Source organism: Falco naumanni, chromosome 7 (genome assembly GCF_017639655.2).
Source record: "Falco naumanni isolate bFalNau1 chromosome 7, bFalNau1.pat, whole genome shotgun sequence".
NCBI classification, from domain to species: domain Eukaryota; kingdom Metazoa; phylum Chordata; class Aves; order Falconiformes; family Falconidae; genus Falco; species Falco naumanni.
Window position 1 is genome coordinate 59,451,313 of NC_054060.1, and position 21,564 is coordinate 59,472,876.

At 35.9% G+C, this 21,564-nt stretch overlaps 1 protein-coding gene and 1 long non-coding RNA gene across 4 annotated transcripts in view; one reads left to right on the forward strand and one right to left on the reverse strand.

The window, feature by feature from the left end:
* Window positions 1-17,488, forward strand: part of SCFD1 (sec1 family domain containing 1) — a 54,825-nt gene extending 37,337 nt beyond the window's left edge. The window contains exons 18-25 of the mRNA XM_040600644.1: window positions 102-164; window positions 1,202-1,277; window positions 3,452-3,505; window positions 8,169-8,221; window positions 10,858-10,891; window positions 12,108-12,173; window positions 16,240-16,308; window positions 17,269-17,488. Of these exons, the coding sequence (XP_040456578.1) occupies window positions 102-164; window positions 1,202-1,277; window positions 3,452-3,505; window positions 8,169-8,221; window positions 10,858-10,891; window positions 12,108-12,173; window positions 16,240-16,308; window positions 17,269-17,292 (439 nt within the window). The 3' untranslated portion in view covers window positions 17,293-17,488. The remainder of the gene's footprint in view (window positions 1-101; window positions 165-1,201; window positions 1,278-3,451; window positions 3,506-8,168; window positions 8,222-10,857; window positions 10,892-12,107; window positions 12,174-16,239; window positions 16,309-17,268) is intronic.
* The window catches only part of LOC121091226, a 54,365-nt gene continuing 34,583 nt past the window's right edge, over window positions 1,783-21,564 (reverse strand). Inside the window, exons 5-12 of one of the 3 annotated variants that reach the window (XR_005828876.1) lie at window positions 16,994-17,107; window positions 13,979-14,159; window positions 13,627-13,882; window positions 12,906-13,464; window positions 11,370-11,460; window positions 10,340-10,470; window positions 4,245-7,063; window positions 1,783-1,854 (exon numbers count right to left, since the gene is read on the reverse strand). This is a non-coding gene — a long non-coding RNA (uncharacterized LOC121091226). Of the gene's footprint in view, window positions 3,314-4,244; window positions 7,064-10,339; window positions 10,471-11,369; window positions 11,461-12,905; window positions 13,465-13,626; window positions 13,883-13,978; window positions 14,160-16,993; window positions 17,108-21,564 lie in introns of all 3 variants that reach the window. The other 2 variants (XR_005828875.1, XR_005828874.1) reach the window with 2 other exon arrangements.

Consider the following 21,564-nt stretch of genomic DNA (forward strand, 5'->3'; position numbering starts at 1 on the left):
TGAGAAGTAGAAGTTTTTTCGCTTTCAGATGACCAGGGTGAACATTCTGCAGCGGTATGTGCCTTGAGATCAGCGTTTGATTTCTGTCCCTGCTTTCACAGGGCCTTCACCAAGATGGCGGCGGCGCCAGCCAGCTATGGAAACACTACACCTAAACCTTTGGGGTATGCTTTTGATTAATTTCCTGTAAGGCTGTGGGTTCTTTCAGCTGATTTTAGCAGTACTGAATGTGTGTTTGGTGCTATACAAGGCCCAGAATAAACCATTCCCCCGTTTGTAAAAGTTGTACGTTACAGACAATTACAAGCACTTGTCTCCCCTTAACAGTGCGTAGGACTTACACACAGGAGAATAAAAGGGTCTGTGACTAAAACCACCAAGTAACTTAATAAAGCGATATCTGCACCTGCACATTAAATGTGCTCTCGTAGGAGAAGAATTTGGCAGCAGGAGATGGATCCATGACAGCCATCGTTTTGAGCCTTATTTAGTCAATGGCAGAAGATAAGTACGTTCCTGTGTATTTACAGCTGGTTCTCTCCGGGGCTTGGAGACACTCAGGGATTGAAGAACATGCTGCTTTTTCATTAGGATGCTCTGGACTGATTGTCGTGTCTTGCTTGTTGAAAGGTGTAGTTATTTATTGCAAGACATGAAAAGAAAAGATAACGACTGTGCTAAGGGTGCTCAGATCCCATACAGGATATGTCACTTGGGGCTTTCCATGCTTGAGAGGATTTGAATCCTCATTGCCAACTTTACTTTCAGGAATGCGCTGTCACTGTCATAAGCAAACTGTGGCGCAGTATGGTTAGAGAGAACTCCAGTGCTGTCTCACATGGAAAAATTACCGTTTGGTTGCTTGGAGACACTGAGCATCTCTGTTAACTCTGGTGATTAGGACACCCACTTGAAAGGAGCACGCAAATTGTTGCATTACTGAAGTGGTAAAATAAACTGTTCAACGGCTTAAAGACTAGAACTCAAGACTCCTATTGATAGGTGAGGATCCAACTGTTAGCTTACAGGTGTGTTGCCATACACTCGATTGCCCTGTGGTTTGAAGAATATATTTCATGACAAATGGAATGACTTGGTACTTAAGTTCCATTGACTTTAGTGGGAATTGGGACGTCAGCATAAAGCTTAAGAATGCGTATTTAAAAAGGTGGTCTCACATCATCTCTCTTTTGGTTTTCAGCCTGTTTTCACGTGTTATGAATACAGGATCACAGTTTGTAATGGAAGGAGTGAAGAACTTGGTACTGAAGCAACAAGTAAGTTTAAAAATGAATTTAAAAAAATCTTATCGTATGAGCATTGTGAACATTTAGAAAAACAACTTTCAATACCTCTATTGTATTAATAAAATCAGGTTTACAGTAAAAGAACGAACAGCCTCTGCTGGTGGATAGATCTACCACTTTGTAGCTTCCGGTTTTCAGACAAGTAGAAAATAACGTTCAAATTGTCTTTGAATACCTCCATTTGTAAGGGATTAGATTCTAGTATGTGCAATTAAGACTGATTGCAGTATTATAAAAAGAACAGCTGTGGAATACTCAAAATAGACTAGACTTTCATAAATAAAAAAACCCCTCCATGTCTTTACTTAGAACAGCCTGTATTAAATATGTATTCCAGAGTGATTGAAAAGCTGAAAGTGTTCGTTTTCTGTTCAGTTCCAATTCAAGCATTTCTAGTTTTCCCATGTAAGTAATGTACAACAACCATAATCTTGAAATGTACTTGAAAATCACAATATGTTTATAACGACATGGCCACCTTCAAATATTTACTTAACTTCAGAAAATGTTTCCGAGTATAACTTGGATGCAAATGTCAATGTACACCCTGCAAAAGAAAACAAACAACAAAAAAAAGAGACTGATTGTATAACTCGTAGCTGAAATTTTGAATTGTGGTTCCCAGAAAACTACTTCCCTGTAGAGGACACATTATTTTCTTCAATATGCACTTTCATTAGATGGCAATAAACATTTACAGTTAACAGTCTTAATTCTGTAATATTTTGACATCCAGATTTCTAAGAAAAAGACCATTTGTCATACTGTAATTCGTAGTGGAAGAATCAGAATTTAAGTTAGAAATACAGCCTATCAGAACTAAACAAAATGAAATGTTACATCTAATGAAAGGTATGGCTTTTTGACTTCGTTAATCTTATAGTAGCCATTGTTTGTTTAGTCATCCTGTTATACACGTAATTTACACATGAAAACTATCAGCTATCATGTACAAATTAAAAAAAAATGGTGTCTGTGGCGTTTGTAGGGTAGTCAACAAAAATAATTCTGCAGGAATTTCACTAACTACATACAATAAGCTGCATCACAGTTACAAGTCAGTGGTGTGTCACGAAATATGGTTGAGGAAATATATATGCAGCTTGATTGTATGTTATATAGATCTTCAGATAAACTGTTACTTGTAACAATAGATAATTATATTCTATATGAGACTTCCTATTGTATTAAACATTTTGTCATTTATTTTAACGTGTGGCTTTGAAAAGTTAGTATTACTCTTGACAAAATTACTTGCTTTCTTTTGAGTTCTGAGTAAAAAGTCACAATGCAGGTGTTTTCAGAATATTTTTTTTCTGGCTTTTAGTTCCTTCTCCAGGTGTTTTGGGGTAGCCAAACAAAATGCTGTTCTTCCTCATTTTTTTAAGTCTGATGTAGGTTTGTGGTATTCCTGTTAAAGTTAACTTTTTATTTCTCATTCAGTCATTCAGGGATTTACATTGGTTTTTAAACTAAGTGTTTTTCAGTGTTATGTGTAGATCATCCATTGGAATGTCTTTTTTTGATATATTCTGTCAGCAAAGCACATTTCCAATTCTGTTGCTATGTAAACTCTCCCTCAGTTTATTATAACTAAAGTGGTTTGGCTGTTTCATACTTGAGATCTTTTGTCGAAGCTAACATTTCCCGTCTTAAATAAGGAAAAGTCATCTTGAATCTCACCTCAGTTTATTCCTTTCCAGTTCATCCAAGCTTTTGTTGCCAGGATTGCAGTTTTTTACCCATTTCTTTGACAACAGTAGTTATTTTTAAGAATCATGCCCTTAATTCTCATCTTCAGCTTTACAATTCTTTCCTTAAATGGCAAAGTATTTTTTTTAATAAAAATTCATACATTGTCACGTCTCCACATATTGGTAATGCCGAAATACAACTCTGTGCCTGTCTTCACACTTTTTTGCACTTCATCCCCTAGCTGGATGTTCCTCAGATGTTTGCATTTGCTGTACAGAAAGGTAATTTAGATGATGATAAAAATGGTCAACCTTTACAAAATATAAGAGGAAAAATGTTTAATGTAGTATTTCAAATGCTCTGTAAACATTCCATAAATAACAGCGGGGCTGTGAATAATTCTTAGTAAGCATTTCAGCATTCCATTAATTTCACGTTATTTTTTACAGAATCTGCCAGTCACACGTATATTGGACAACCTTATGGAGATGAAGTCAAATCCTGTGAGTATAACTGCCTGCATATGGAAAGAGGTGGAACAAATGAAATGTTGAGGCTGTGATATGGAATATGCCATGGCTTTTTTTTTCTCATGATAACGCAGTTAAATCTAGTCATGCTGTACCTCAAGAATAGAGACGATTTTGTAATTATTTCGTAAGATTTTGTGCATAGGAATAATTTCTAAACAATGACAATTCATTGCGTCTCATTGGAACTAATGTTTGTGAGGTTTTTTCTATTCTGAGCTTCTGTTACACTTGTGCTGTACTGCGTTTCTGTTGCTTCTAAATTTCTAAAAGTTAAACTGTGTGCTGAAGTTTTCTTTGTGTCAAGGTGATTTTGGTTGGTTTTTTAAGAGTGCAGTCTCAGAAGTAAAGTAGTTACAGAGAGGCATGTTAGAGAAAAATTAGTTTCCTGCATTCAGAGCTTTGCTATTTAGAGGAAAATATTTTAGTACTCATGTAGTCGCAGTTTGCAAGCAGAGTTAGTTTTGTGTCAGAAAAGCCCCCTTTTTTCCCCTTGTTTCTGTGAAAATTTACTCAGACTTGCGTAAGTTACAAACTTTTGAAACACTTAAATGTTAGCTAGATAGTCAAGATATTTGCTAGAATTTACAGCTAAAAATAGCCTGTAGTCTTTTTATGTGTATAGCCAAAGCAGTCTTTTTTTATGCTATGTATTCCATTCCTTCAGAACTCTTACATTACTCTTTGCACAAACTTGTTCTGAAAAATTTACCTGTTAAAAGTCATTCGGAAAGCTTTCATATGTTTGCCATATCACATCAGTCTTGCTGTTTTAATGATATCTGTGTCAGACAGAGGCACACTTGCAGGATCTCACCCTGGTTCGTAGATTTAAAACATTTTTCTTAGTCCACTTTCACCTTCATGTATTAACAATATGTAAAGGGAGGTAAATAATGGTGACATATGAGAATGATAAACACACAAATAATCCTGTCTTGTCTTAAACAGTGCTTGGTGCATAATATATATCATGATTGTCAGCAGAAGATTTGCTTTCTCTTAAAGAAATTGACAGTGTTTTCAGTGACAGTGCATTGTTGTTCTATTTACAAGACTCGGAAAAGATGTACAGGCTAATTTTATCTATTCCACCAGTAGAGGTCACTCAGAACACTTAATACAGAAAGCTGACGTTAAAAATTACAGATCACTTAAATGCAGGTAAAAAATGAAACAATTTTTTAAAAAGTAAACTTTTTTTTTAAAACAGTTTTAAAAGTAAAAACAAAAGGCTACAAGTTTAGGACTTGATGTGGAAAAGTTTAGAAGCTGTACAGGGTTTTTTTGCTGACTTGATACTGTCACATTTCACTTAGTAGAAAACAGCCACGATTACTTTGATAACTTGGAGAAAACATTGATCTTCTCACTTGAAAAAGGAGAGATTGACCCAGTCTCTAAGACTGTGACTTCATGTTTCACTGCCGTGTCAGAGACTGGAATTCACTCCCCAAAGGCAGTCCTACTCCTCAAGCCATAGGAGATCAGGCAAGCCCTAAAGAATGATTCTCCTAACCTGCAGGAAAACTGACAGCAACTGTTTGAGTAAGTTTCAGCTAACAGAAGCACCCACGAGTCATTGTGGAATATGTTTAGACTTGCTGTATCATCAACAGAAGGGAAATTATATCTGGAAAAGGTCAATATGTAGAAATACACCACTGTGGCCTCTGTTCATCTTCTGATGTTTGAGGTCCTTTTTTATTCCCCAGAATAGGAAACTTGCACTGCAGGCAAAATATAAAGGGAGGGGAATTTAAAAAGCTTCAGGTTTCGGGGTTTTTTTACAACACAGAAAAAAAATCTCCTTTGTCGTTCATTGAATCTTACTAGCCACAGTGATCAGTGTATGAGACATACATAGAGATAGAAGTTGTAATGCAAAATTAGAACAGATTATTGAGAAGTCAAATCATTACTACAAAGCATGTAAATTATTTATTTTCTAAATATAAAAATGCAACAATAAAGTAAATCTATGAAATGTACAACTTACACCACCGACATTCACAAGTAGTACTGTGAGTTGAAATTTTAAGCCTATTCAGAACCATATGGTGTGCAAAACTCTTGTAGGGTTGCCTGTAAATCACTTTGTGTGTTACTTGTCCCTGATGCTTCTTTTGTGTCACAAGGACAGCTACCAGGGAGGACAAAGGAGTCCATACCTGTGCTTTCCAAGTTTTTCAGAAGCGGGAACAGATGGAACAGTTCTTACGGTCATAAATACTATCCTGTAATTTTAAAAATTTGTCTAGATTGTTTTAACTATAGTTATACTTTTTCTTGAAATACTTATTCAGAAACATTCATTGATGGCTTTAAAGAAATCCACTGCTTGGGGTATTTTTAATAGTAACATTTATTGGTCGAAGCAGGGTTTTAAGCAATTGCTTTTGGATAATGTTTTTGTAAGGAAATGTTCTGTTCATAAATCTAATAACATAGTTGCTTTATTTTGGTATTGCTAAATAGAGATTGATTAAAACCTTAAACGTTCCTAACACACACAAAAAAATCATACTGTCAAGTACACACAAATTTTAACCCATAGATACGAAACTGACCACCAGTTTCTATAGAGTTTTGGAGTTTAAATATCTTCCTCAAAATGGTTTGAACCTTGAGTAAGGACAATCTTTGATAAGTAAACCTTTAATATTTTTATGGCAAAGTTCCAAAATACAGTATGTACATTTGTATTGGCTTAAGAGGTAGATAAATTGTATTTGTGATCTATATGAATGGAAATGTATTTCTGTTAATATCATCCTTTTCAGTGAATATGGTATCTTGCAGGCCTAGGATGTATTGTATTATAACCTTTCATGCATTACAATGAAAAATTCTGAAAATGGGGTATTTCCTTAATCCAAACCAGTTATGTTAGCTTCTGCAGAAAAACAAATACAGACCCAAAATCAAGGATATTTCCATGGGTCTTTTTTCATTTTAAATTGAGGTCTTAAAAATTAAGTTTATACTTGCAAAAGTATGAATTTTATTCTTGAATTGCTTCAGGAAGTCACAAATTCAGTTGTGTGTAAGGAAACTGCTATACAGTTGCTTTTATTGGCAGACTACCTATTTCTTAATGCAAATAAAATCTAGTAGGGTTTCTTTCCCTGCACTCTGAGACCTGATTTTAGCAGGAATAGTATATTTAAACAATAACAAAAAAAACCCCTGGCTTATCAAATTTCTATTACTTTACCTCCTTTTGTGTGTCTACTTACACAAGCCTACAGCGAAAAAACACAGCAGTAATACATTCAAGAGGAAATGTTTGTAATATTGGGGTAAAAACTGTGATTTTAGTTCTGGCATTAATCTGTAATTCATTCTAACAAGTAGGGAAGCTGCAGCTCTTTATCAGAGTTAAAAGGTTCTCAAATACCTCTCAGATTTATTGTAGCAAGATCAGTCCATTCCCAGTTCTCTCATTACTTCAAAGTCGCTCTACCACCTTATGTACGAGAGTGCCAAAATCATGAATGCTGGCAGGCTTTACAAATGCAGTTGAAATTCCTGCTGGAGCATATAAAAGCATTTTACAGAGGTTCAAGGTGAAATCAGATCTAAATTAAATTTTTTAAAGAGCCAAACTTGAGTATAAGAGACTTATTTTATGTAATTACATAAAACTCCTTAATAGCAAATAGGTTTATTTTGTGTGTGTGTAACCACCACATCTAGTAAATATTTTGTAGTATTAGAGATAGTTAAGCTTTATAAGCTCTAATAAATTCTCCAGATAATCTGTCTACTACTCAAGAAGAATTACTTCTGCTCTACAGAATCATCAAAACACAGAGCTCTTGCATGTAAGCACCCAGATGAAATCAACTGTAGCCTGCATGCAGTTTATCCACAAACTAAACTTCACAGTACCTGGATGAAAATGCAGAATAGAAACAGAAGGAAGCCAAGTAGTTGTCAGAATGAGTTACTTAGAAGTTTTGTTTTTCATCTGTAATAATTGGCAAAAATCCTTATTGTTGCCAATAAAAATATTGGAAATGCCTCAGTGTTTTGTATGAAGAATTTTTTTTTTATAGTTCAGTCAGACTTTTCAAATTCTTGTGGAACTCATTTCTTCTTCAGGAGCTTAATTTTGGTTTAATAGTAGTCATAAATCATGAAATGAAAAGGGTAAGTTATGTAACAGTAGCAGATTTTGATCTGTCTTGTATTTGGCATTTATTGCCATAGAAGCATTTTGTTTTATAACATCAAATCAATAGTAGAACGTTGTAACCTGGAAAAATTTAGTATTTATAACTAACCATGTGATATTCTTCTAAAGCTGGTAACACCTTAATTTTTCTTTCTGCATACTGCCTTTCTGTTGGGATTTATTATGCAACCAATGTATTTTTTGGAATGTGTAATAAGTCGATTTTAGATGAACCAGAACGAAAAAACTCAATAGGACCCTTCATAGCTCTCTCACTTTTGCTTATTCTGTACTAGCTCAGTTATGTACAAATACTATAAATATTAGTGGACATCACAATTAATTTTGAAAGATGTGACTGCTGAACGGGAAATGGCATTAGTTTGAATGATGTTTAATGTAATAGGTACAAGCAGAAATTCCAGTATTTTAAGATAAAAACATACTTTTTAATAGGAGACAGATGACTACCGGTATTTCGACCCCAAGATGCTACGAGGCAGTGACAGGTGAGTTTACTATGAGTTTTCCTTCTACCTTGTGAAAAGACTTAACAAAAATCTTGCTGACTACAAGTAATTAATTTTAATCATTAATTCTAAGTCAGGACAGTTGGTGTTGAAGGAATTCACAACAGGAACTTGGATCAACCAGATAAATTTTTGTTACTCTGCAAAAGAAATCTTTTGTTCCAGTGACTGAACACACTGCTAACATGTACATCAGTTCACGCACAGGAATGTGTACTCTTACTTAGCAATAATAAATGTTAGACCTCTTTATAGTTTTACTTCTTAATTTCTTTTAAGCTTTCTGATTTTTCACTGTTAAAGAAATTTTGGTGCACTGTCCAACGACTTTTTAATTTATCATTTTTGAAAGAGTTAAAATTTTACTACAACCCTTCTTTAGTAATTTGTTGAAAACTTCTTAAAAATTATTAAAAACTGACTGCATTTGCTTTTGTATTAGGTAGGTTTTATATTTTTATATATAATATATACTGAAATATTTTATATTTCGTACTCATGTGTATGTGAAGGGGGAGTTAGATATGGTTTATTTTGCTAGTAAAAGAGAGGAAGAAGAATTACACTTGGAAGTTTATAGATTTATGTGGTTTGCTTTATATCTTTGACCAATAACTGTGGCTGCTAGAAACAGAGAACATACTTAAATTTAACATACCTTCTAAAAATAATTTTCATTGAACCTGTGGGAAAACAATCAACTCATTTAATTGCAGGGGTTTATTACAGGAGAATATGGATAAAGTAGGTCCAGATTTGGGTTTAGTTATTGGCATTAAAATCTGTACCCACTTCCTCTGTTCTTGAAACATGGAAAGTTATTTCTGATAGCATAAATAGTAATAGGAAACAAATTTCAGATAATCATATATGTTTTACTGAAAAGTACTGTTAAAGACTACATAATTTCAAAGACAAGCGGATTTTGAAAGCATCAAAGAAAAGTGCCAGTATTTGATTTTTCATTTAATTGCAGCTTTCACCGTTTTGTTAAGCTTTTATAGCATTTTTGGAGGATTTTGTGCAAAAGTGCAATGATTTGTTTTATTAAAGCCAAAGGGCTTTCCTCATGTAAATGTGCATTTTTACCCACTCTGTGGAGTTGTTATGTTGCCTTAACAATATAAAGATATACATTTATAGCAGTTCAGGAATGTGCCATTCTATATAGCTGTAGAAGTCATCATAGGGAAAAAACTTCTAATTTCTGCTGGTGGTTTGTTTGGGTTTTCTACATAAACTCAAATTATTTAAATCATACTTGAGCATGACAACAAAACTCTAGTATAGCCATATAGCAGTTTGTCTAATTCTACCGTAAAATATTTATATAGCTGATAATAAAATATAGGTTAGCTGGCTTGACAAAATATTACTAGTTTAAAATAACAATATCTAGTAGTATAATCAATGGAATGGTGTTAAAAAGTGACCAATTCTTTTTCTAACCTGCTCCGGTTTTAAGAAATACTGGCATTTCTACCTATTATTTTTTAAATAGAGTAGGAACTGCATTACTGTAATTCAGTTTTAGCAAAACAGTATCTTTGTGTCCTGTCTAAAGCCCACATCAAGTACAACCAGGCCTTCCCCTCTGACACAAAATGTATGTAGATTTGTCTTACCATACTCGAACACCAAGAGAGATGGGCTAACTGTTCTGCTTCTGGGGTACCTGTAGTATTCGTGACAGATCAAAGCAACATATTAGAGGTAGCCATTCCCTCCTAAAATCAGATTTTCTGATACACTGGAACCTGTGTTGCGTCAGTTGTTGTTGTCAGTCGCTCAGAGAAAACTTGAAATAAGTTGAAAGGAAAAACGCAGTGCTTTTACTCCGCGTTAGAACGTAAGATGTATTTGACTGCCAGGGGCTGCAGGCCAGCACAGGGCAGTAAGGCAGCGGTGGTGTGTGAGCAGAGGGCAGGGAAGCAGAGGGACCCTTCAGAGCTTTCTCCTTGCTTCTTCCCTTTCTCCTGAAGGTGCGAGGTGATGCAGAAAAAGAGGGTTCTCCCCCTCTCCCTGCTACCTCCCTGCGCCTAGGACTGTGTATTCGGATGGAGAGGAAGAGTCTGCACCACCCAAAGTGTAACTTACCTCTTCCTCCTTAGATCATTTTAATCCTAATGTTCTTGCTGTGACATCTGACAGCAGAACGCACACCTGCTGCCTGTAGTAGCGTTTGAGATTTTGAAGCATCAGTGTGCACTGCAAACTGGCTGGCTTACCTAGTTAAGATTCCAATAGGCTGTGTTACCAAGTGTCATGAACTGTGCTGATGAAATTTTTTACTCACTGTATTTGTTCCTAGCTAGCAACACTATAGTTAGAGCATTGTCATAAAGCTTATGATTCAAACAGCCACCTTAAAACTGAGGCAGTAAAACTCCTATTTACTCATGTATTCAGTCCTGTAGAATTTCAAACGTAGTTTTCCATAACAAATAATTAAAATAAAATACTTGGAGAATGAATGCAGAAAAGCAATTATTGTTCTATTTTATATCTTTGTCTAGTATTCCATAAACATGATGTGTACATGATACTTACTTTGCATATTTATATTAATGTCTTATCAAATTTAAGTTGTAATTTGTTTGTGTTTCTTTTTATAGCTCAGTTCCAAGAAACAAAAATCCATTCCAGGAGGTAAGTCATGTAGAAATAATTTTCCTATGTTCATGAGTTAAAAAAATAAAATCCTGAAGTACCAGTCATTTTTGATGATAGTGATTAAGAAAACGGAGGTCTTGTTTGCAAAAACCACTTGGACTAATTATTTTTAGTATTAATTATAATTAGCTCTTATTCTGAAGAACTCTTTATCTTCAAAAGACTATGTAAGCATTAACTAATACTGGAGAAAAAAAATCCAGAAAATTCTTCTAGAGGTATGTACGGGGATTTACTAGTATCATAATTGGGGGTTTTAAATTGCTGAATATCCATTTTCATACCAGATCTTCAGAATGCTTTCTAGATTTAATATTCCGTCTGGCCTTAAACAGCAGTGTTGACCACTGATATAAGTGACAGTATTTTAAAAAGTCTCTTTTTATACAAATGTCAGTAACTTCCAGTATTTTTCAACATAAATATTTGCAAATAGTAAAAGTCTGTTACTTACCTGATCTTTCTACCAAGTTCTGTAAGCAAAATCTTTGACATGGCAATATACAAATGTCTCTGATTTCTTGTGAAATGTCCTAATTAACCTCCTGAACAAAAGAAATAGCACATGGTGTCATATATTTGGCTAGCACGTGGTCATAGTAAAAATGTCAGTAGTAACATAAATCTATAAATATAAATAGATATAATATATAAATCTATATAGAATTCATACAGGGTAGTCAAACAATTTTGGATAGTGAATGTTAAAAAAAAAAGATACAACTATTAAGTCTCCTTTTTCTATTCATTAATTATTCTCTGCTAAACATAGCCCAAGAAATACTGAAGGCCTTTATCTGAAATATTATAGATTATAACAGAAGTATTTTATTTGTGTCCCAAATTAATTCTTAAGCATCCGTAGAAATATTTTAACTGTTCCTATGGCCACTGGAGACATCTGTGCACAAAAAAGTTGAACGTGTTGAAACTGCGTACGTTTCAAATATTTCTTAGTAGAAGATAGGGACATGTTAAAAGCTCTCAGCTTGCTCTTCTGCATCCTACTAAAACTCTTCTGTCATCTTCTTTCAGGTTCAGGTAGGAAGCTAGTGGTTCTGTCCAGTTTTTACTAGACTGCAGTGTGATTAGGATGATTTTTCCTGTATATTTAATGATTTGGTATATATATTACTACTGAAGTGTTAAGAATTTGAATGCATACCCTGATTATGTGTGTGTTGCCTTTCAGGCAATAGTGTTTGTGGTTGGAGGAGGCAACTATATTGAATATCAAAATCTTATTGACTACGTGAAGGTACGTGCAGTCCTGTTGGTTGTAGTTTATAACTGACTGATAGAAACCACTTTTAGCAGGTTTTCTGTAACATTTAGTATTTAGAAGATTCAGTCTACGAAATTAGCCTTAACATCCTTACTATATACAGAGTCTGGGGAAAAAAAGTGTGTAAGAAATCTGTAGAAAATGTAGATTATTAAGTCAGAACAACAGCGTTACTGTTTCTGCTATTTTTGCCCATGTTGCACTTTTGAATTGAGTAAATAACGCAGAATGCAGTTTATTCTATCTTCATACACACTGACATGGTTGAGAACTGTCAGCAGATATAGCTAACTGAATTAACCTGTCTTCTGTACTGATACATCAAACACTGGCCGGCTGGCTGGCCATACTGTTTTGGAGTCCTGTCCTAGTGTTCATTTGCTAGTTCCATTTCATAGTTAAGTAAAGCAGCCACAGTACCATAGCCTTGAAAGTAAGGAGCTGCTCAGGATTCTCTAGTTCCTAAGCGTCACAAAAGAGATACTACAACACTTTTTCATCTGCAACTTGGCAATATGAAGTCAGTTCAAAACAAGATCTACAGATAACAGTATCTTATTTTACAACAACCTTACTTGAGCGTAACGTCTGTCATTTCAGAAGCCAACATAATGCAAATACTATGCTACCTGTCAGAGCAAAGATCAGATTGGCATCAATATCTAAGAATTTATTACTTACCCACATTTAGAAGTTTTCACTCACGAGTTAATGGAAGCTCATTCTTGATATGCTGCATCATTTGAATCTGTGTAGAAATCATAAGAGGTGTCGTATGCACAAAGAAGGAAATACATAACTGACTCTGTAATGCTGGTATAATAGATTTAATTTCTCTGGTTCCAGCTGGCCAGCCTAGCAGAACACAGGTATACCAAAAATTAGTGGATGGAGAAAAGCAACTACATCATTACAGTTCTTGGGGAGCAGGGCTGAGATTCAAGCCATTTCCAGGAACAAAAAATACAAAAGGAATCTTGATAATTTATTACTCACTTTGAAATTTAAGAGCAGCAGCATACCATTCTTCCTGCCTGATCTTAACCTTGTTCACGGTACGATCACCTGTCCTGTGGCGGACTAGATTGAGGTTTTCCACACAAAAGAATAAATAGGGAGCATTAGTAACGGAAAAAACCCTTCTTCCACAGAACTAGCACATGAAAGTGTTATGTCCAGGTAAATCTTGAAGAACATAAAGCCAGAAAGTGTGTGCCGAGTTGTTTTCCCCTCTAACTGGCAGCCATTTTTGAACGCAGCTGATCTGGATAGGGGAAAAGAAAGGAAGAGGAATTTAAGTTAGAGTAATCATTTAGGCTCAGCTTAGCACTTAATCACTATTATTGATAGCTAATTATAGCATTCAGTGGGGCATCTGCCTGTAGCAGAGTACATTGTCAAACTTTTGGCTTGCTCCTTAGCTTACCCAAAGCCACTCCAGGTGCTCTATCAATTCAAAAGATGCCCAGCAACATGTGTGTTTGTGATACATATTTGTTACTTCCTACTAAAATAAAACGCTTGAATCCCCTAGAGGCCAATGCACTTCTCTGATACACAGCTGCATCCTGACGAGTGTTTGCTGTGTATGCATCCATGTATAGTATGTATATACAGCACATTTGTATGACGACAAGTTAAACACTCGGCACTTCACACAGAGTGGCAGGAAGCTGAAGTTTCTGAGGAATAAGAGGGCAAACAGGAGGTCATTTGGTAAAAAAATGGAGAGGACAGAAGGAACTGAAAAATACGGGAATGGTAACGTGAAACCTTACAGAGAGTCAGAAGTTGGATGTAGTTTTTCTTCTTCTGGAACCCATGGACAGAGGTTTCTTCGTCATCAGTTGTCACAGCTGAAGGCTGCTCTGAGTTTCTCCAGACTGTGCGCTTGGTCAGCGGGAGATGACCTCCCAAGAGGGAAGATTCCCTCACCTTTATGCCACTTAGCTATTTGCTCTTGAAAAACCAAGAAAGGTTAATGAAAACCCTAATTCCACCTCCTGCCCTCTGAAGACTTGTCTGCCTCTCCCAGGTGACTCTTCCAGGCTTATCCAGTAAATTTTATTTTTCCCTGTGGTACACTTCCAGCATCTGTTGTTTCAACAGATGTAGCATATTAATTATTCTAATATTCAATCAGTCTTTCTCCAGAATAAAAAGAGAGAAAAATCAACAGCTCTGTTCTTGCAAGCAGATACCACAAAGATTTTATTCACTGCTTTATTTTTCTAAGCACTATCTGTTTTGCCAGTTTGCCTCTGAAAGCACAGAGAAAGTATTTTAAGGCTTTCTAAAACAGGAAGTGATGTTCATGCAGCTTTTGATATTCTGGGATTTTTTTATAGGAGAATTAAGAGGAACCCTCAAGTCCAATTATTTGCAGTTCTGTGCTAGAATGGACTATCTCACATTGTCAAAAAGCAAATATTTATAAAGTTAGTGAGGCAGATTATGCCTTAAGATAAATATATTGGCCAAGCCTCAGTTCAACATGCTGAAAACGTGTCATCAAAATTGCGAGCTATTGGGAGCCTCCAAGTGGAGACTAGCACACTGCTTGTACAAAAGAATTGAGCATGTCCTTTAATTTCCTTTTGTAGATGGTTAGGAAGGTACTGCTTGGTAATCTGTTCCAGTCTACCTGTGACATACATTATCATTTATCACAAGAAATTTAAATCCAGCATAGTTTTTCAGTCGTGAAAACATACTGGACTTTGAAGGGTACTGAGCTTATTTTTTAAATTTTTTTAGATATTATGCAGTTTCATCTTGGCTCCAATAATTACCTGGAGATAGAGCTCTTTGAATGGAATAAATAATTAACTTTAAATAAAAGCATACATGTTTTAAAAATCATACTCTTAGAAGCGTATATATGACAGAAGTGTACATTAATGTGTTTTAGAGCTGCCTGGAAGGCAGCAGTCCCATTTCACAATTATTTGTATAGTTTAAATTATTTTTTTTGGTAGTAAGACAGAAACAAATGCTATCCAGTCATATTAGTGAAAGTGGAATTTGTCAAAAGCAAATCAAACCCAAACCTATTCAGGCATCAAGATTAAAAAAACCTGGCTTGAAATGCGGGAAGATGCAAGCTTAAGTTCCTGCTCAGCGACAACAGCTTATTACCACAAACCACTCAAAATCAGTACAGATGAGGACTTGAACCAGGATTACCATCTCCCTGCTTAGCGTGTAACCACCAGCTAGGGACTGTTCGAATCTGCTTCTGTTACCTTCTGCTGAAACAGCACACAATTGGTAATATATATGAAACAAGATCATTCTGACCAGGCTTATGTTCCTATTTTTCTCTTTAATAAGTAAGTTTTACCTAACTAATACAGGCAAACGCAAAATAATTTTAACAGTGAAACAGATTTCTCAAGCCTGTGCTTGAACTTTGAAGAGCCATAGGATTATTAGCCCAGCACTGGAAATAAACTTGATCTCAAACTATGTATTACTTAAACCAGTTTTCATTTCCAAAATGCTAACGTAGCACTTTGGTAGCCTTACTATCAAGTGAATACTGTTAAACTAGAAACTGGGTTTATTATGCATCCAATTAAAACCAAATATAACGTTATATTTCAGAATCCCCTTACAAAAAGAGTGCTGGTTTTAACATGATCATATGGAAATGAATTACAGCTTGAAGTATTTGGGCTCAAACATAAAAGAAACAGTAAATACATTGTTACTGTTCTTAGTGCAGGGGTGAGTTGTTTTCAGGGGTAGGTTTTGCTCAAGTATAGGTACCTCAGAGAACGAAGCATTCTAATGCGTTTAAATGTGTAAAATGCCCCATTTTTTCCACTTTCCTTCTGCCTCTGGTCTCTTTTCCACTTCAGTTTAATCACAGGGTTTTTTCCTATAGTGGAACAACTGTTCTTTTTCCAGCTGAAAGTGCAAGACTTCAACATCATCAAGCTTTGGTTTTGGTTTTTTTTTGTGGTATACAATTAGTTTAAGCCGTTTCTGCTACTCTGTTAAACACCTGATTTCTTCCTGTCTTTTCTTTTCTTAGGGTAAACAAGGCAAACATGTCCTGTATGGCTGCAGTGAACTTTTTAATGCTACACAGTTTATAAAACAGGTAGGTACTTTTGATAGACTGTAATATTTATTACTGCTGTAACTGTGTGTTGACTTATTTACATCTCCCCATGGATTTTTACAAAAAAACCAAGCTTAATTTGTGAAAGATTAATACATGTTCCTGTTGTCTGTTTTCACTTGATTGAAATGGACCTTAGGAGTAATTATTTTTAATTAACTTTTGAAGACCTGTATTGCCAATGTGAGTTCACAGGTAATGCAGGTGAAAAAGTTCATAATAATTGCCTTACCATAAATCCTAATGAAAAAAAAGACCCAGTTCTTGATACCTTCACAAATAGCATGTCTTTCCAGGCTATTCTAGCAACTTTTTACAAGTTAAAAACAGCTGTTCCAACTGTGATCTTTTAATCTTTGTCCTAAATTTTGCTATTTATAAATGCTGGTCTAGTGGGAGCTTGACATAGTCCATACCTATACTAAAAATCAGTCTTTAACTGCACTAAAAAACATTATAATCGCCATTATTTCTCTATGCCTCATTCCAATACAAATGCAAAATAAAAATTATTCACAGTGGTCAGCGAATAGCAGCCCTTCAGTAGCTGTCACCACCTATGGTATTGCTTCCTACCAAGATGAGAATAAATTGTTATTTAAAACTACATTTTAAAGAACTAAATTAGTTTTTGCTGCACTTGAAGGAGACGAATGGTACTTACCAGCATATAACTCCTCAGTCAGCTTAATGCACTGTTTTGTTGACTTGACTGCAGATGCTGTACCTTTACCTCTGGACTTAATCAGATCTGAAGATGTGAAGCTCCGATCCTCTCCTGTGAGGGCAGGGATTAAATGTTCCATTACCAGCATATTTTTAGTTGTAAGAGACAAACAAAGCTTATAGGACAGAAATATTTACTGTGTGAACTAGCTATTAGTTTGACTGAAAGAATAAGATTAGCAACCTAATGGTTTTCTGTCTCTTCATCTTTAGCTGTCCCAACTTGGCCAGAAATGAGACTGAAACACCATTACCTGGATGGCAGCCTGACAACAGAGAATTGCTACAACTTCCAGATATCTTCATTATCTATAATTTTGTCATTATATTAAAACTTAAACCCATTTCATTAATACAATAACTTTTAAGAAAAAAGATCTGTAATTAATATGGTGTATATCAACATTTCGGAAATAAACCTCAAAACCTGCTATATTTTTGGTGGGGGTCAGTTTCACATCATTAAATGCAATATTAGCGAAGTTACATGACAGTGCTGGCTGAAAAGCATAGCATTTTCAAGTTCTTGTATATAGTTTCTGTTACAGTTAACAAAGCAAGAGCTTGAAGAAAAGGTCAAGTCTGTCTTTAGGAGATGTGTTCTTCTTGAAAGCCAGACTATCTTTATTTGGCAAAATTGAAAAGAACAAAACTGCCTTTTAGGACGACAGACAAACAGCCTTAGTGCAAGAGAACTACTACTTCTGGTTCTTACCCTTTTGTTTTACCAAAGTCGTTTTACTTAGATTTGTGCAGTCTTTGCTTGATGGTCCAAAGATGTACTTGAAGATACCTTCCATACAAGTTTCTGATGCAGTAACTTTGCTTTTCTCTTAAAAGAAAATGGCTTGTCTACACAGTCACAGTTTCAAACTGTAAAACTGAAATCTTTAATAATTTTCTTCTGCACATTTTATTGTAACTGCTTTGACTGTTACGTTTGGGAAGAAACCAAGTCATACTCAACAGAACAGCTCTGAACTGTTTTACAAGCACATATTTAAAATAGAGTTTTTAACAGTTGCATTAGGTAGGGGCGGTTTAGTAGTTTAAAGAATCTCATGATATAATTAAGTTTCACCAGTAACGAGAGGTCTGGAGAGTGCATATGGGAACTGAGAGAAAGTCACAAAGTTTCTTTATAGATGCAGGTCTCTGCCTCTAGAAATGTTCTCTCTGGAAACAGCACTGCTACTGGTGAAGCAATACTATGTCTTCAAAATAAGGTCTAACACTCAAAAGGTGAAAAGAACACACTTGTGGGTTTATTAACAAACTGAGATTGTAAGAATTACTAGCTTACTGTAAATTTTTCAGCAGTTTTTTGTACTGTTCTTCAATGTTGAATGTTAATTTTGCTTTAAGGCAGTATTTTCCCCAGCTAGATTTTTTCAGAACATCTATACAAGAGATGCAGTTGATCTATTCCTTAAAAGTACCACAGTAAAAATATGTGTAATCTAGACCATATTATGAAAAGGTAGTAACGTTATTCTAATATCTCAGCTGAGTGTTGTAAGCTACTCCAGACTACTGCTATAAACTTCGGATTTTGCCAAGTCAGTATATTGTGGCACTACTGACACAGCAAGGGCTCACTCTGCCAAATGCATTTTTTAATTCTAATTCCGTATATATAACCACATTTGTTAGTAAAAACAAGGTCAAAGCACATTTGGAAAAGAAAATTACATTTACATTGTTTGCTGCTTCCTGTGGGAGTTAGTTCCAGGAGCTTGAATAATGCATCCCCAAGAAAACTGTGCCTCCTATGTAAAGATCTTTAGCCTTGCAGCTGACAACCAACTTTGAAAAATCTGCCAATAGCTTTTTGTCCTGGTCTTGACCTTGCTTATTTGAAACAGGAGCACTCCTAAATCACAGCTTACAGAATCAGCTATTTCAGTGAACTGTAAAGATACCATAAATTGGTGTCTGTGTTCAAAAACTTGATTTGCAGCTTTTACACCGCCTCTGGAGACAGGTTTCATTTGTGCCCAGCTTTCTAGCTGGATCTTCAGGTCTGTTGCGTGAGCATGCACTGGTCAGTTCAGATTTTGGTTTTTTAAAAAATTAATAAATACAATTCAAACACACTTCTCTTTCCTCTCCAAGCTAGTTTTCTGGGTTTGTTGTATTTATAGCCCTAAAGCTCTCCGTTGCCATTAAAGTCTCACATTTACCACTTTCTGTAACAGCATACTCATCATCCTTCCTCCCTTCTGGCATGACCACATTTATGGTGTGCTGGTTTTTGTTACCTGGCCCTTTTCCCTGAATACCTATGTGGAATCAGGAACGTGGAATGCTGTACAAGAAGTCTCCATGGTTCATCTGGAGGCAAACAACGCCAGAGGCACGCTGGCTCTTGGGCAAGCTTATTCAGTTCATAGCCAGTCACTGTGCCCTTCGCATCCTCAACGGTCCCTCAAAGGCCTGCGCTTAAAGGAGAGGTTATACCTGGCTCAGCAAGTCTTTTAATTAAAATAGTGCCAGCAGCATTCGTGTTGCTAATAAATATTTTAGGTGGCTGCATGGAGGGCCAGGGAGTTTTGGAACTCTCCGAGCCTCCCCTTTGTTAGCAGGCCTCAGGCAGGGCTGGCGGGCAGGGCAGCCCCAGCGTCACCCTCTAGTGCAGCAGCTCCAGCCTCCAGCTCTCAGGACTGGCGATTCCTCACCGGGATCTACCTGCCCGTTTAGGTAAGTAAAAGCAGCACAAGGCTGAGTGCCAAGTGCCATACTTGTTCTCAGGAAGAAGGGAAGCAGTCTGGTCTGCAGCTGTGGAAAAGTGGTGTATCTGTCTTTCAGGAAGTATAGACAAACCTTACAAATGGTTGCATATACTTGGCACTTAAGAATTAATTCAGTTTGAAACAACCTTTCGCTTGGCTTTCTTGTTTTAAGTTGCAGATTTTAGAATATTTAGATGGCTATTTTGCAAATTAATGATTGGTTTAGTACTTTTGGGGTTTCAGAATAAGACGCTTTTAAAGAAGAAAAATAATAAAAAAGAAACAATTAGAATAAGGAAAAGAAAACTCTGGAGACGACCACTTGATTTAAATGCTAGTTTAACACCAGTATAACATTATCTGATACAAATCAATATTTCATCCCTACGTTAAAAGAAAATTTTGCTAGGTTTGATGGTGTTTACATAGGTCTGAATGGAATGTAAAATAGCAGCTTTTTTCCCAAAACTCATCAGTACTTCAGATAATAGGAACACTGCTTTCACTCGCAGTTCCAGAGCCAATACTGCCATGCATACGAAGCTCCATGACTAGAGCTGAAAAAAGTGCAGCACTCATCTTTTCAGTCAAACAATACAGTCCAAAATTGCTTAATTGTTAGGCCAGTGTGTTGACTGAAGCAATCCTAAAAGGTTTATGAGTAAGTACATAGCAACTAACTCCAAAACTATCACAACTGAGTTCTTCAGATCTGAAATAAAAGATGTTGGGCCAAAACAACCTCCTATGCCTTGTTTACTGACAGTGGAAAGCCCTACTCCCTCTCTTTGGTTGGATGATTCGTTAGTTGTTACTCATTGCTGACAGATGGCTCTGGCTCCTAGGAAGGCAAGCTTGGTCAGTGTTCTAGCGTTACAGAAAAATTAGCCACAGTGACGATGATTTCTCTGTAACTTCAGAGATCAGAGAAGATGTTAATAATTTTCTTGCAGTGAATCAATAGATTATTTGACCCACTTCTGTTTTATTTGGAAATGGTTTAGTGATGCTACTCTGTGTAGAAATCTCAGTCATTTTCAGCAACATTCAAATATATTCTGCTCCTTAGTCATAGAATCATTTAGGTGGAAAAGATGCAGTCATATGCCACTGAGACATGCATGCCGTCCTTCAAAGTTGTCCAAAAATCTGCATCTTTAATCTACCAATGCATCATAATTTTCTTTCTAAAATTATAAACCCTTTGGTAGTTCAACTGCCACAAGAATTTGAAATTGTAATTATAAACTTTGTAGCTTTCCCTTTATCTGCCAGTGTCTTTCCCCTTCTCAAAACCAAGCAGTACCAAATTTTACAGTTTTAATTTTTTTTTTTAATTTTAAAATACCTTAAACATATCCCAGCTCTTTCTCATAATTGCATAGGTTGGCTTTCTTCGTCTGGCAATGGAGGAGTGATCTTTATCCTGTGAAATGAGACACATCCCCAAAAGCCTCAAGTCTATCAGTCCCGAGTCCTCCCGTCTCACATGTCTGCTTTCCTATTTTGGGCAATCTAAGGGGTACATCATATGTATAATTTTCTTTAGAAGTGGTGTTTTTAAGGAACTCTGTGGACATGCAAGGTAACTATTATTTACTGTTCCAAATTCCTCTTTGTGTTATGCATCTATCATGATAATAAACGGATGAAAATTAACCTGGATGGAAATGAAGTGCCAGAGAGTGCGTAGCTTCCACTAGCAAAAATTGGCGTGGATTCTTTCCGTATTTGCTGGGATATTTTGGTTTGGGTTTAGTAGTAATTACTTGATAGG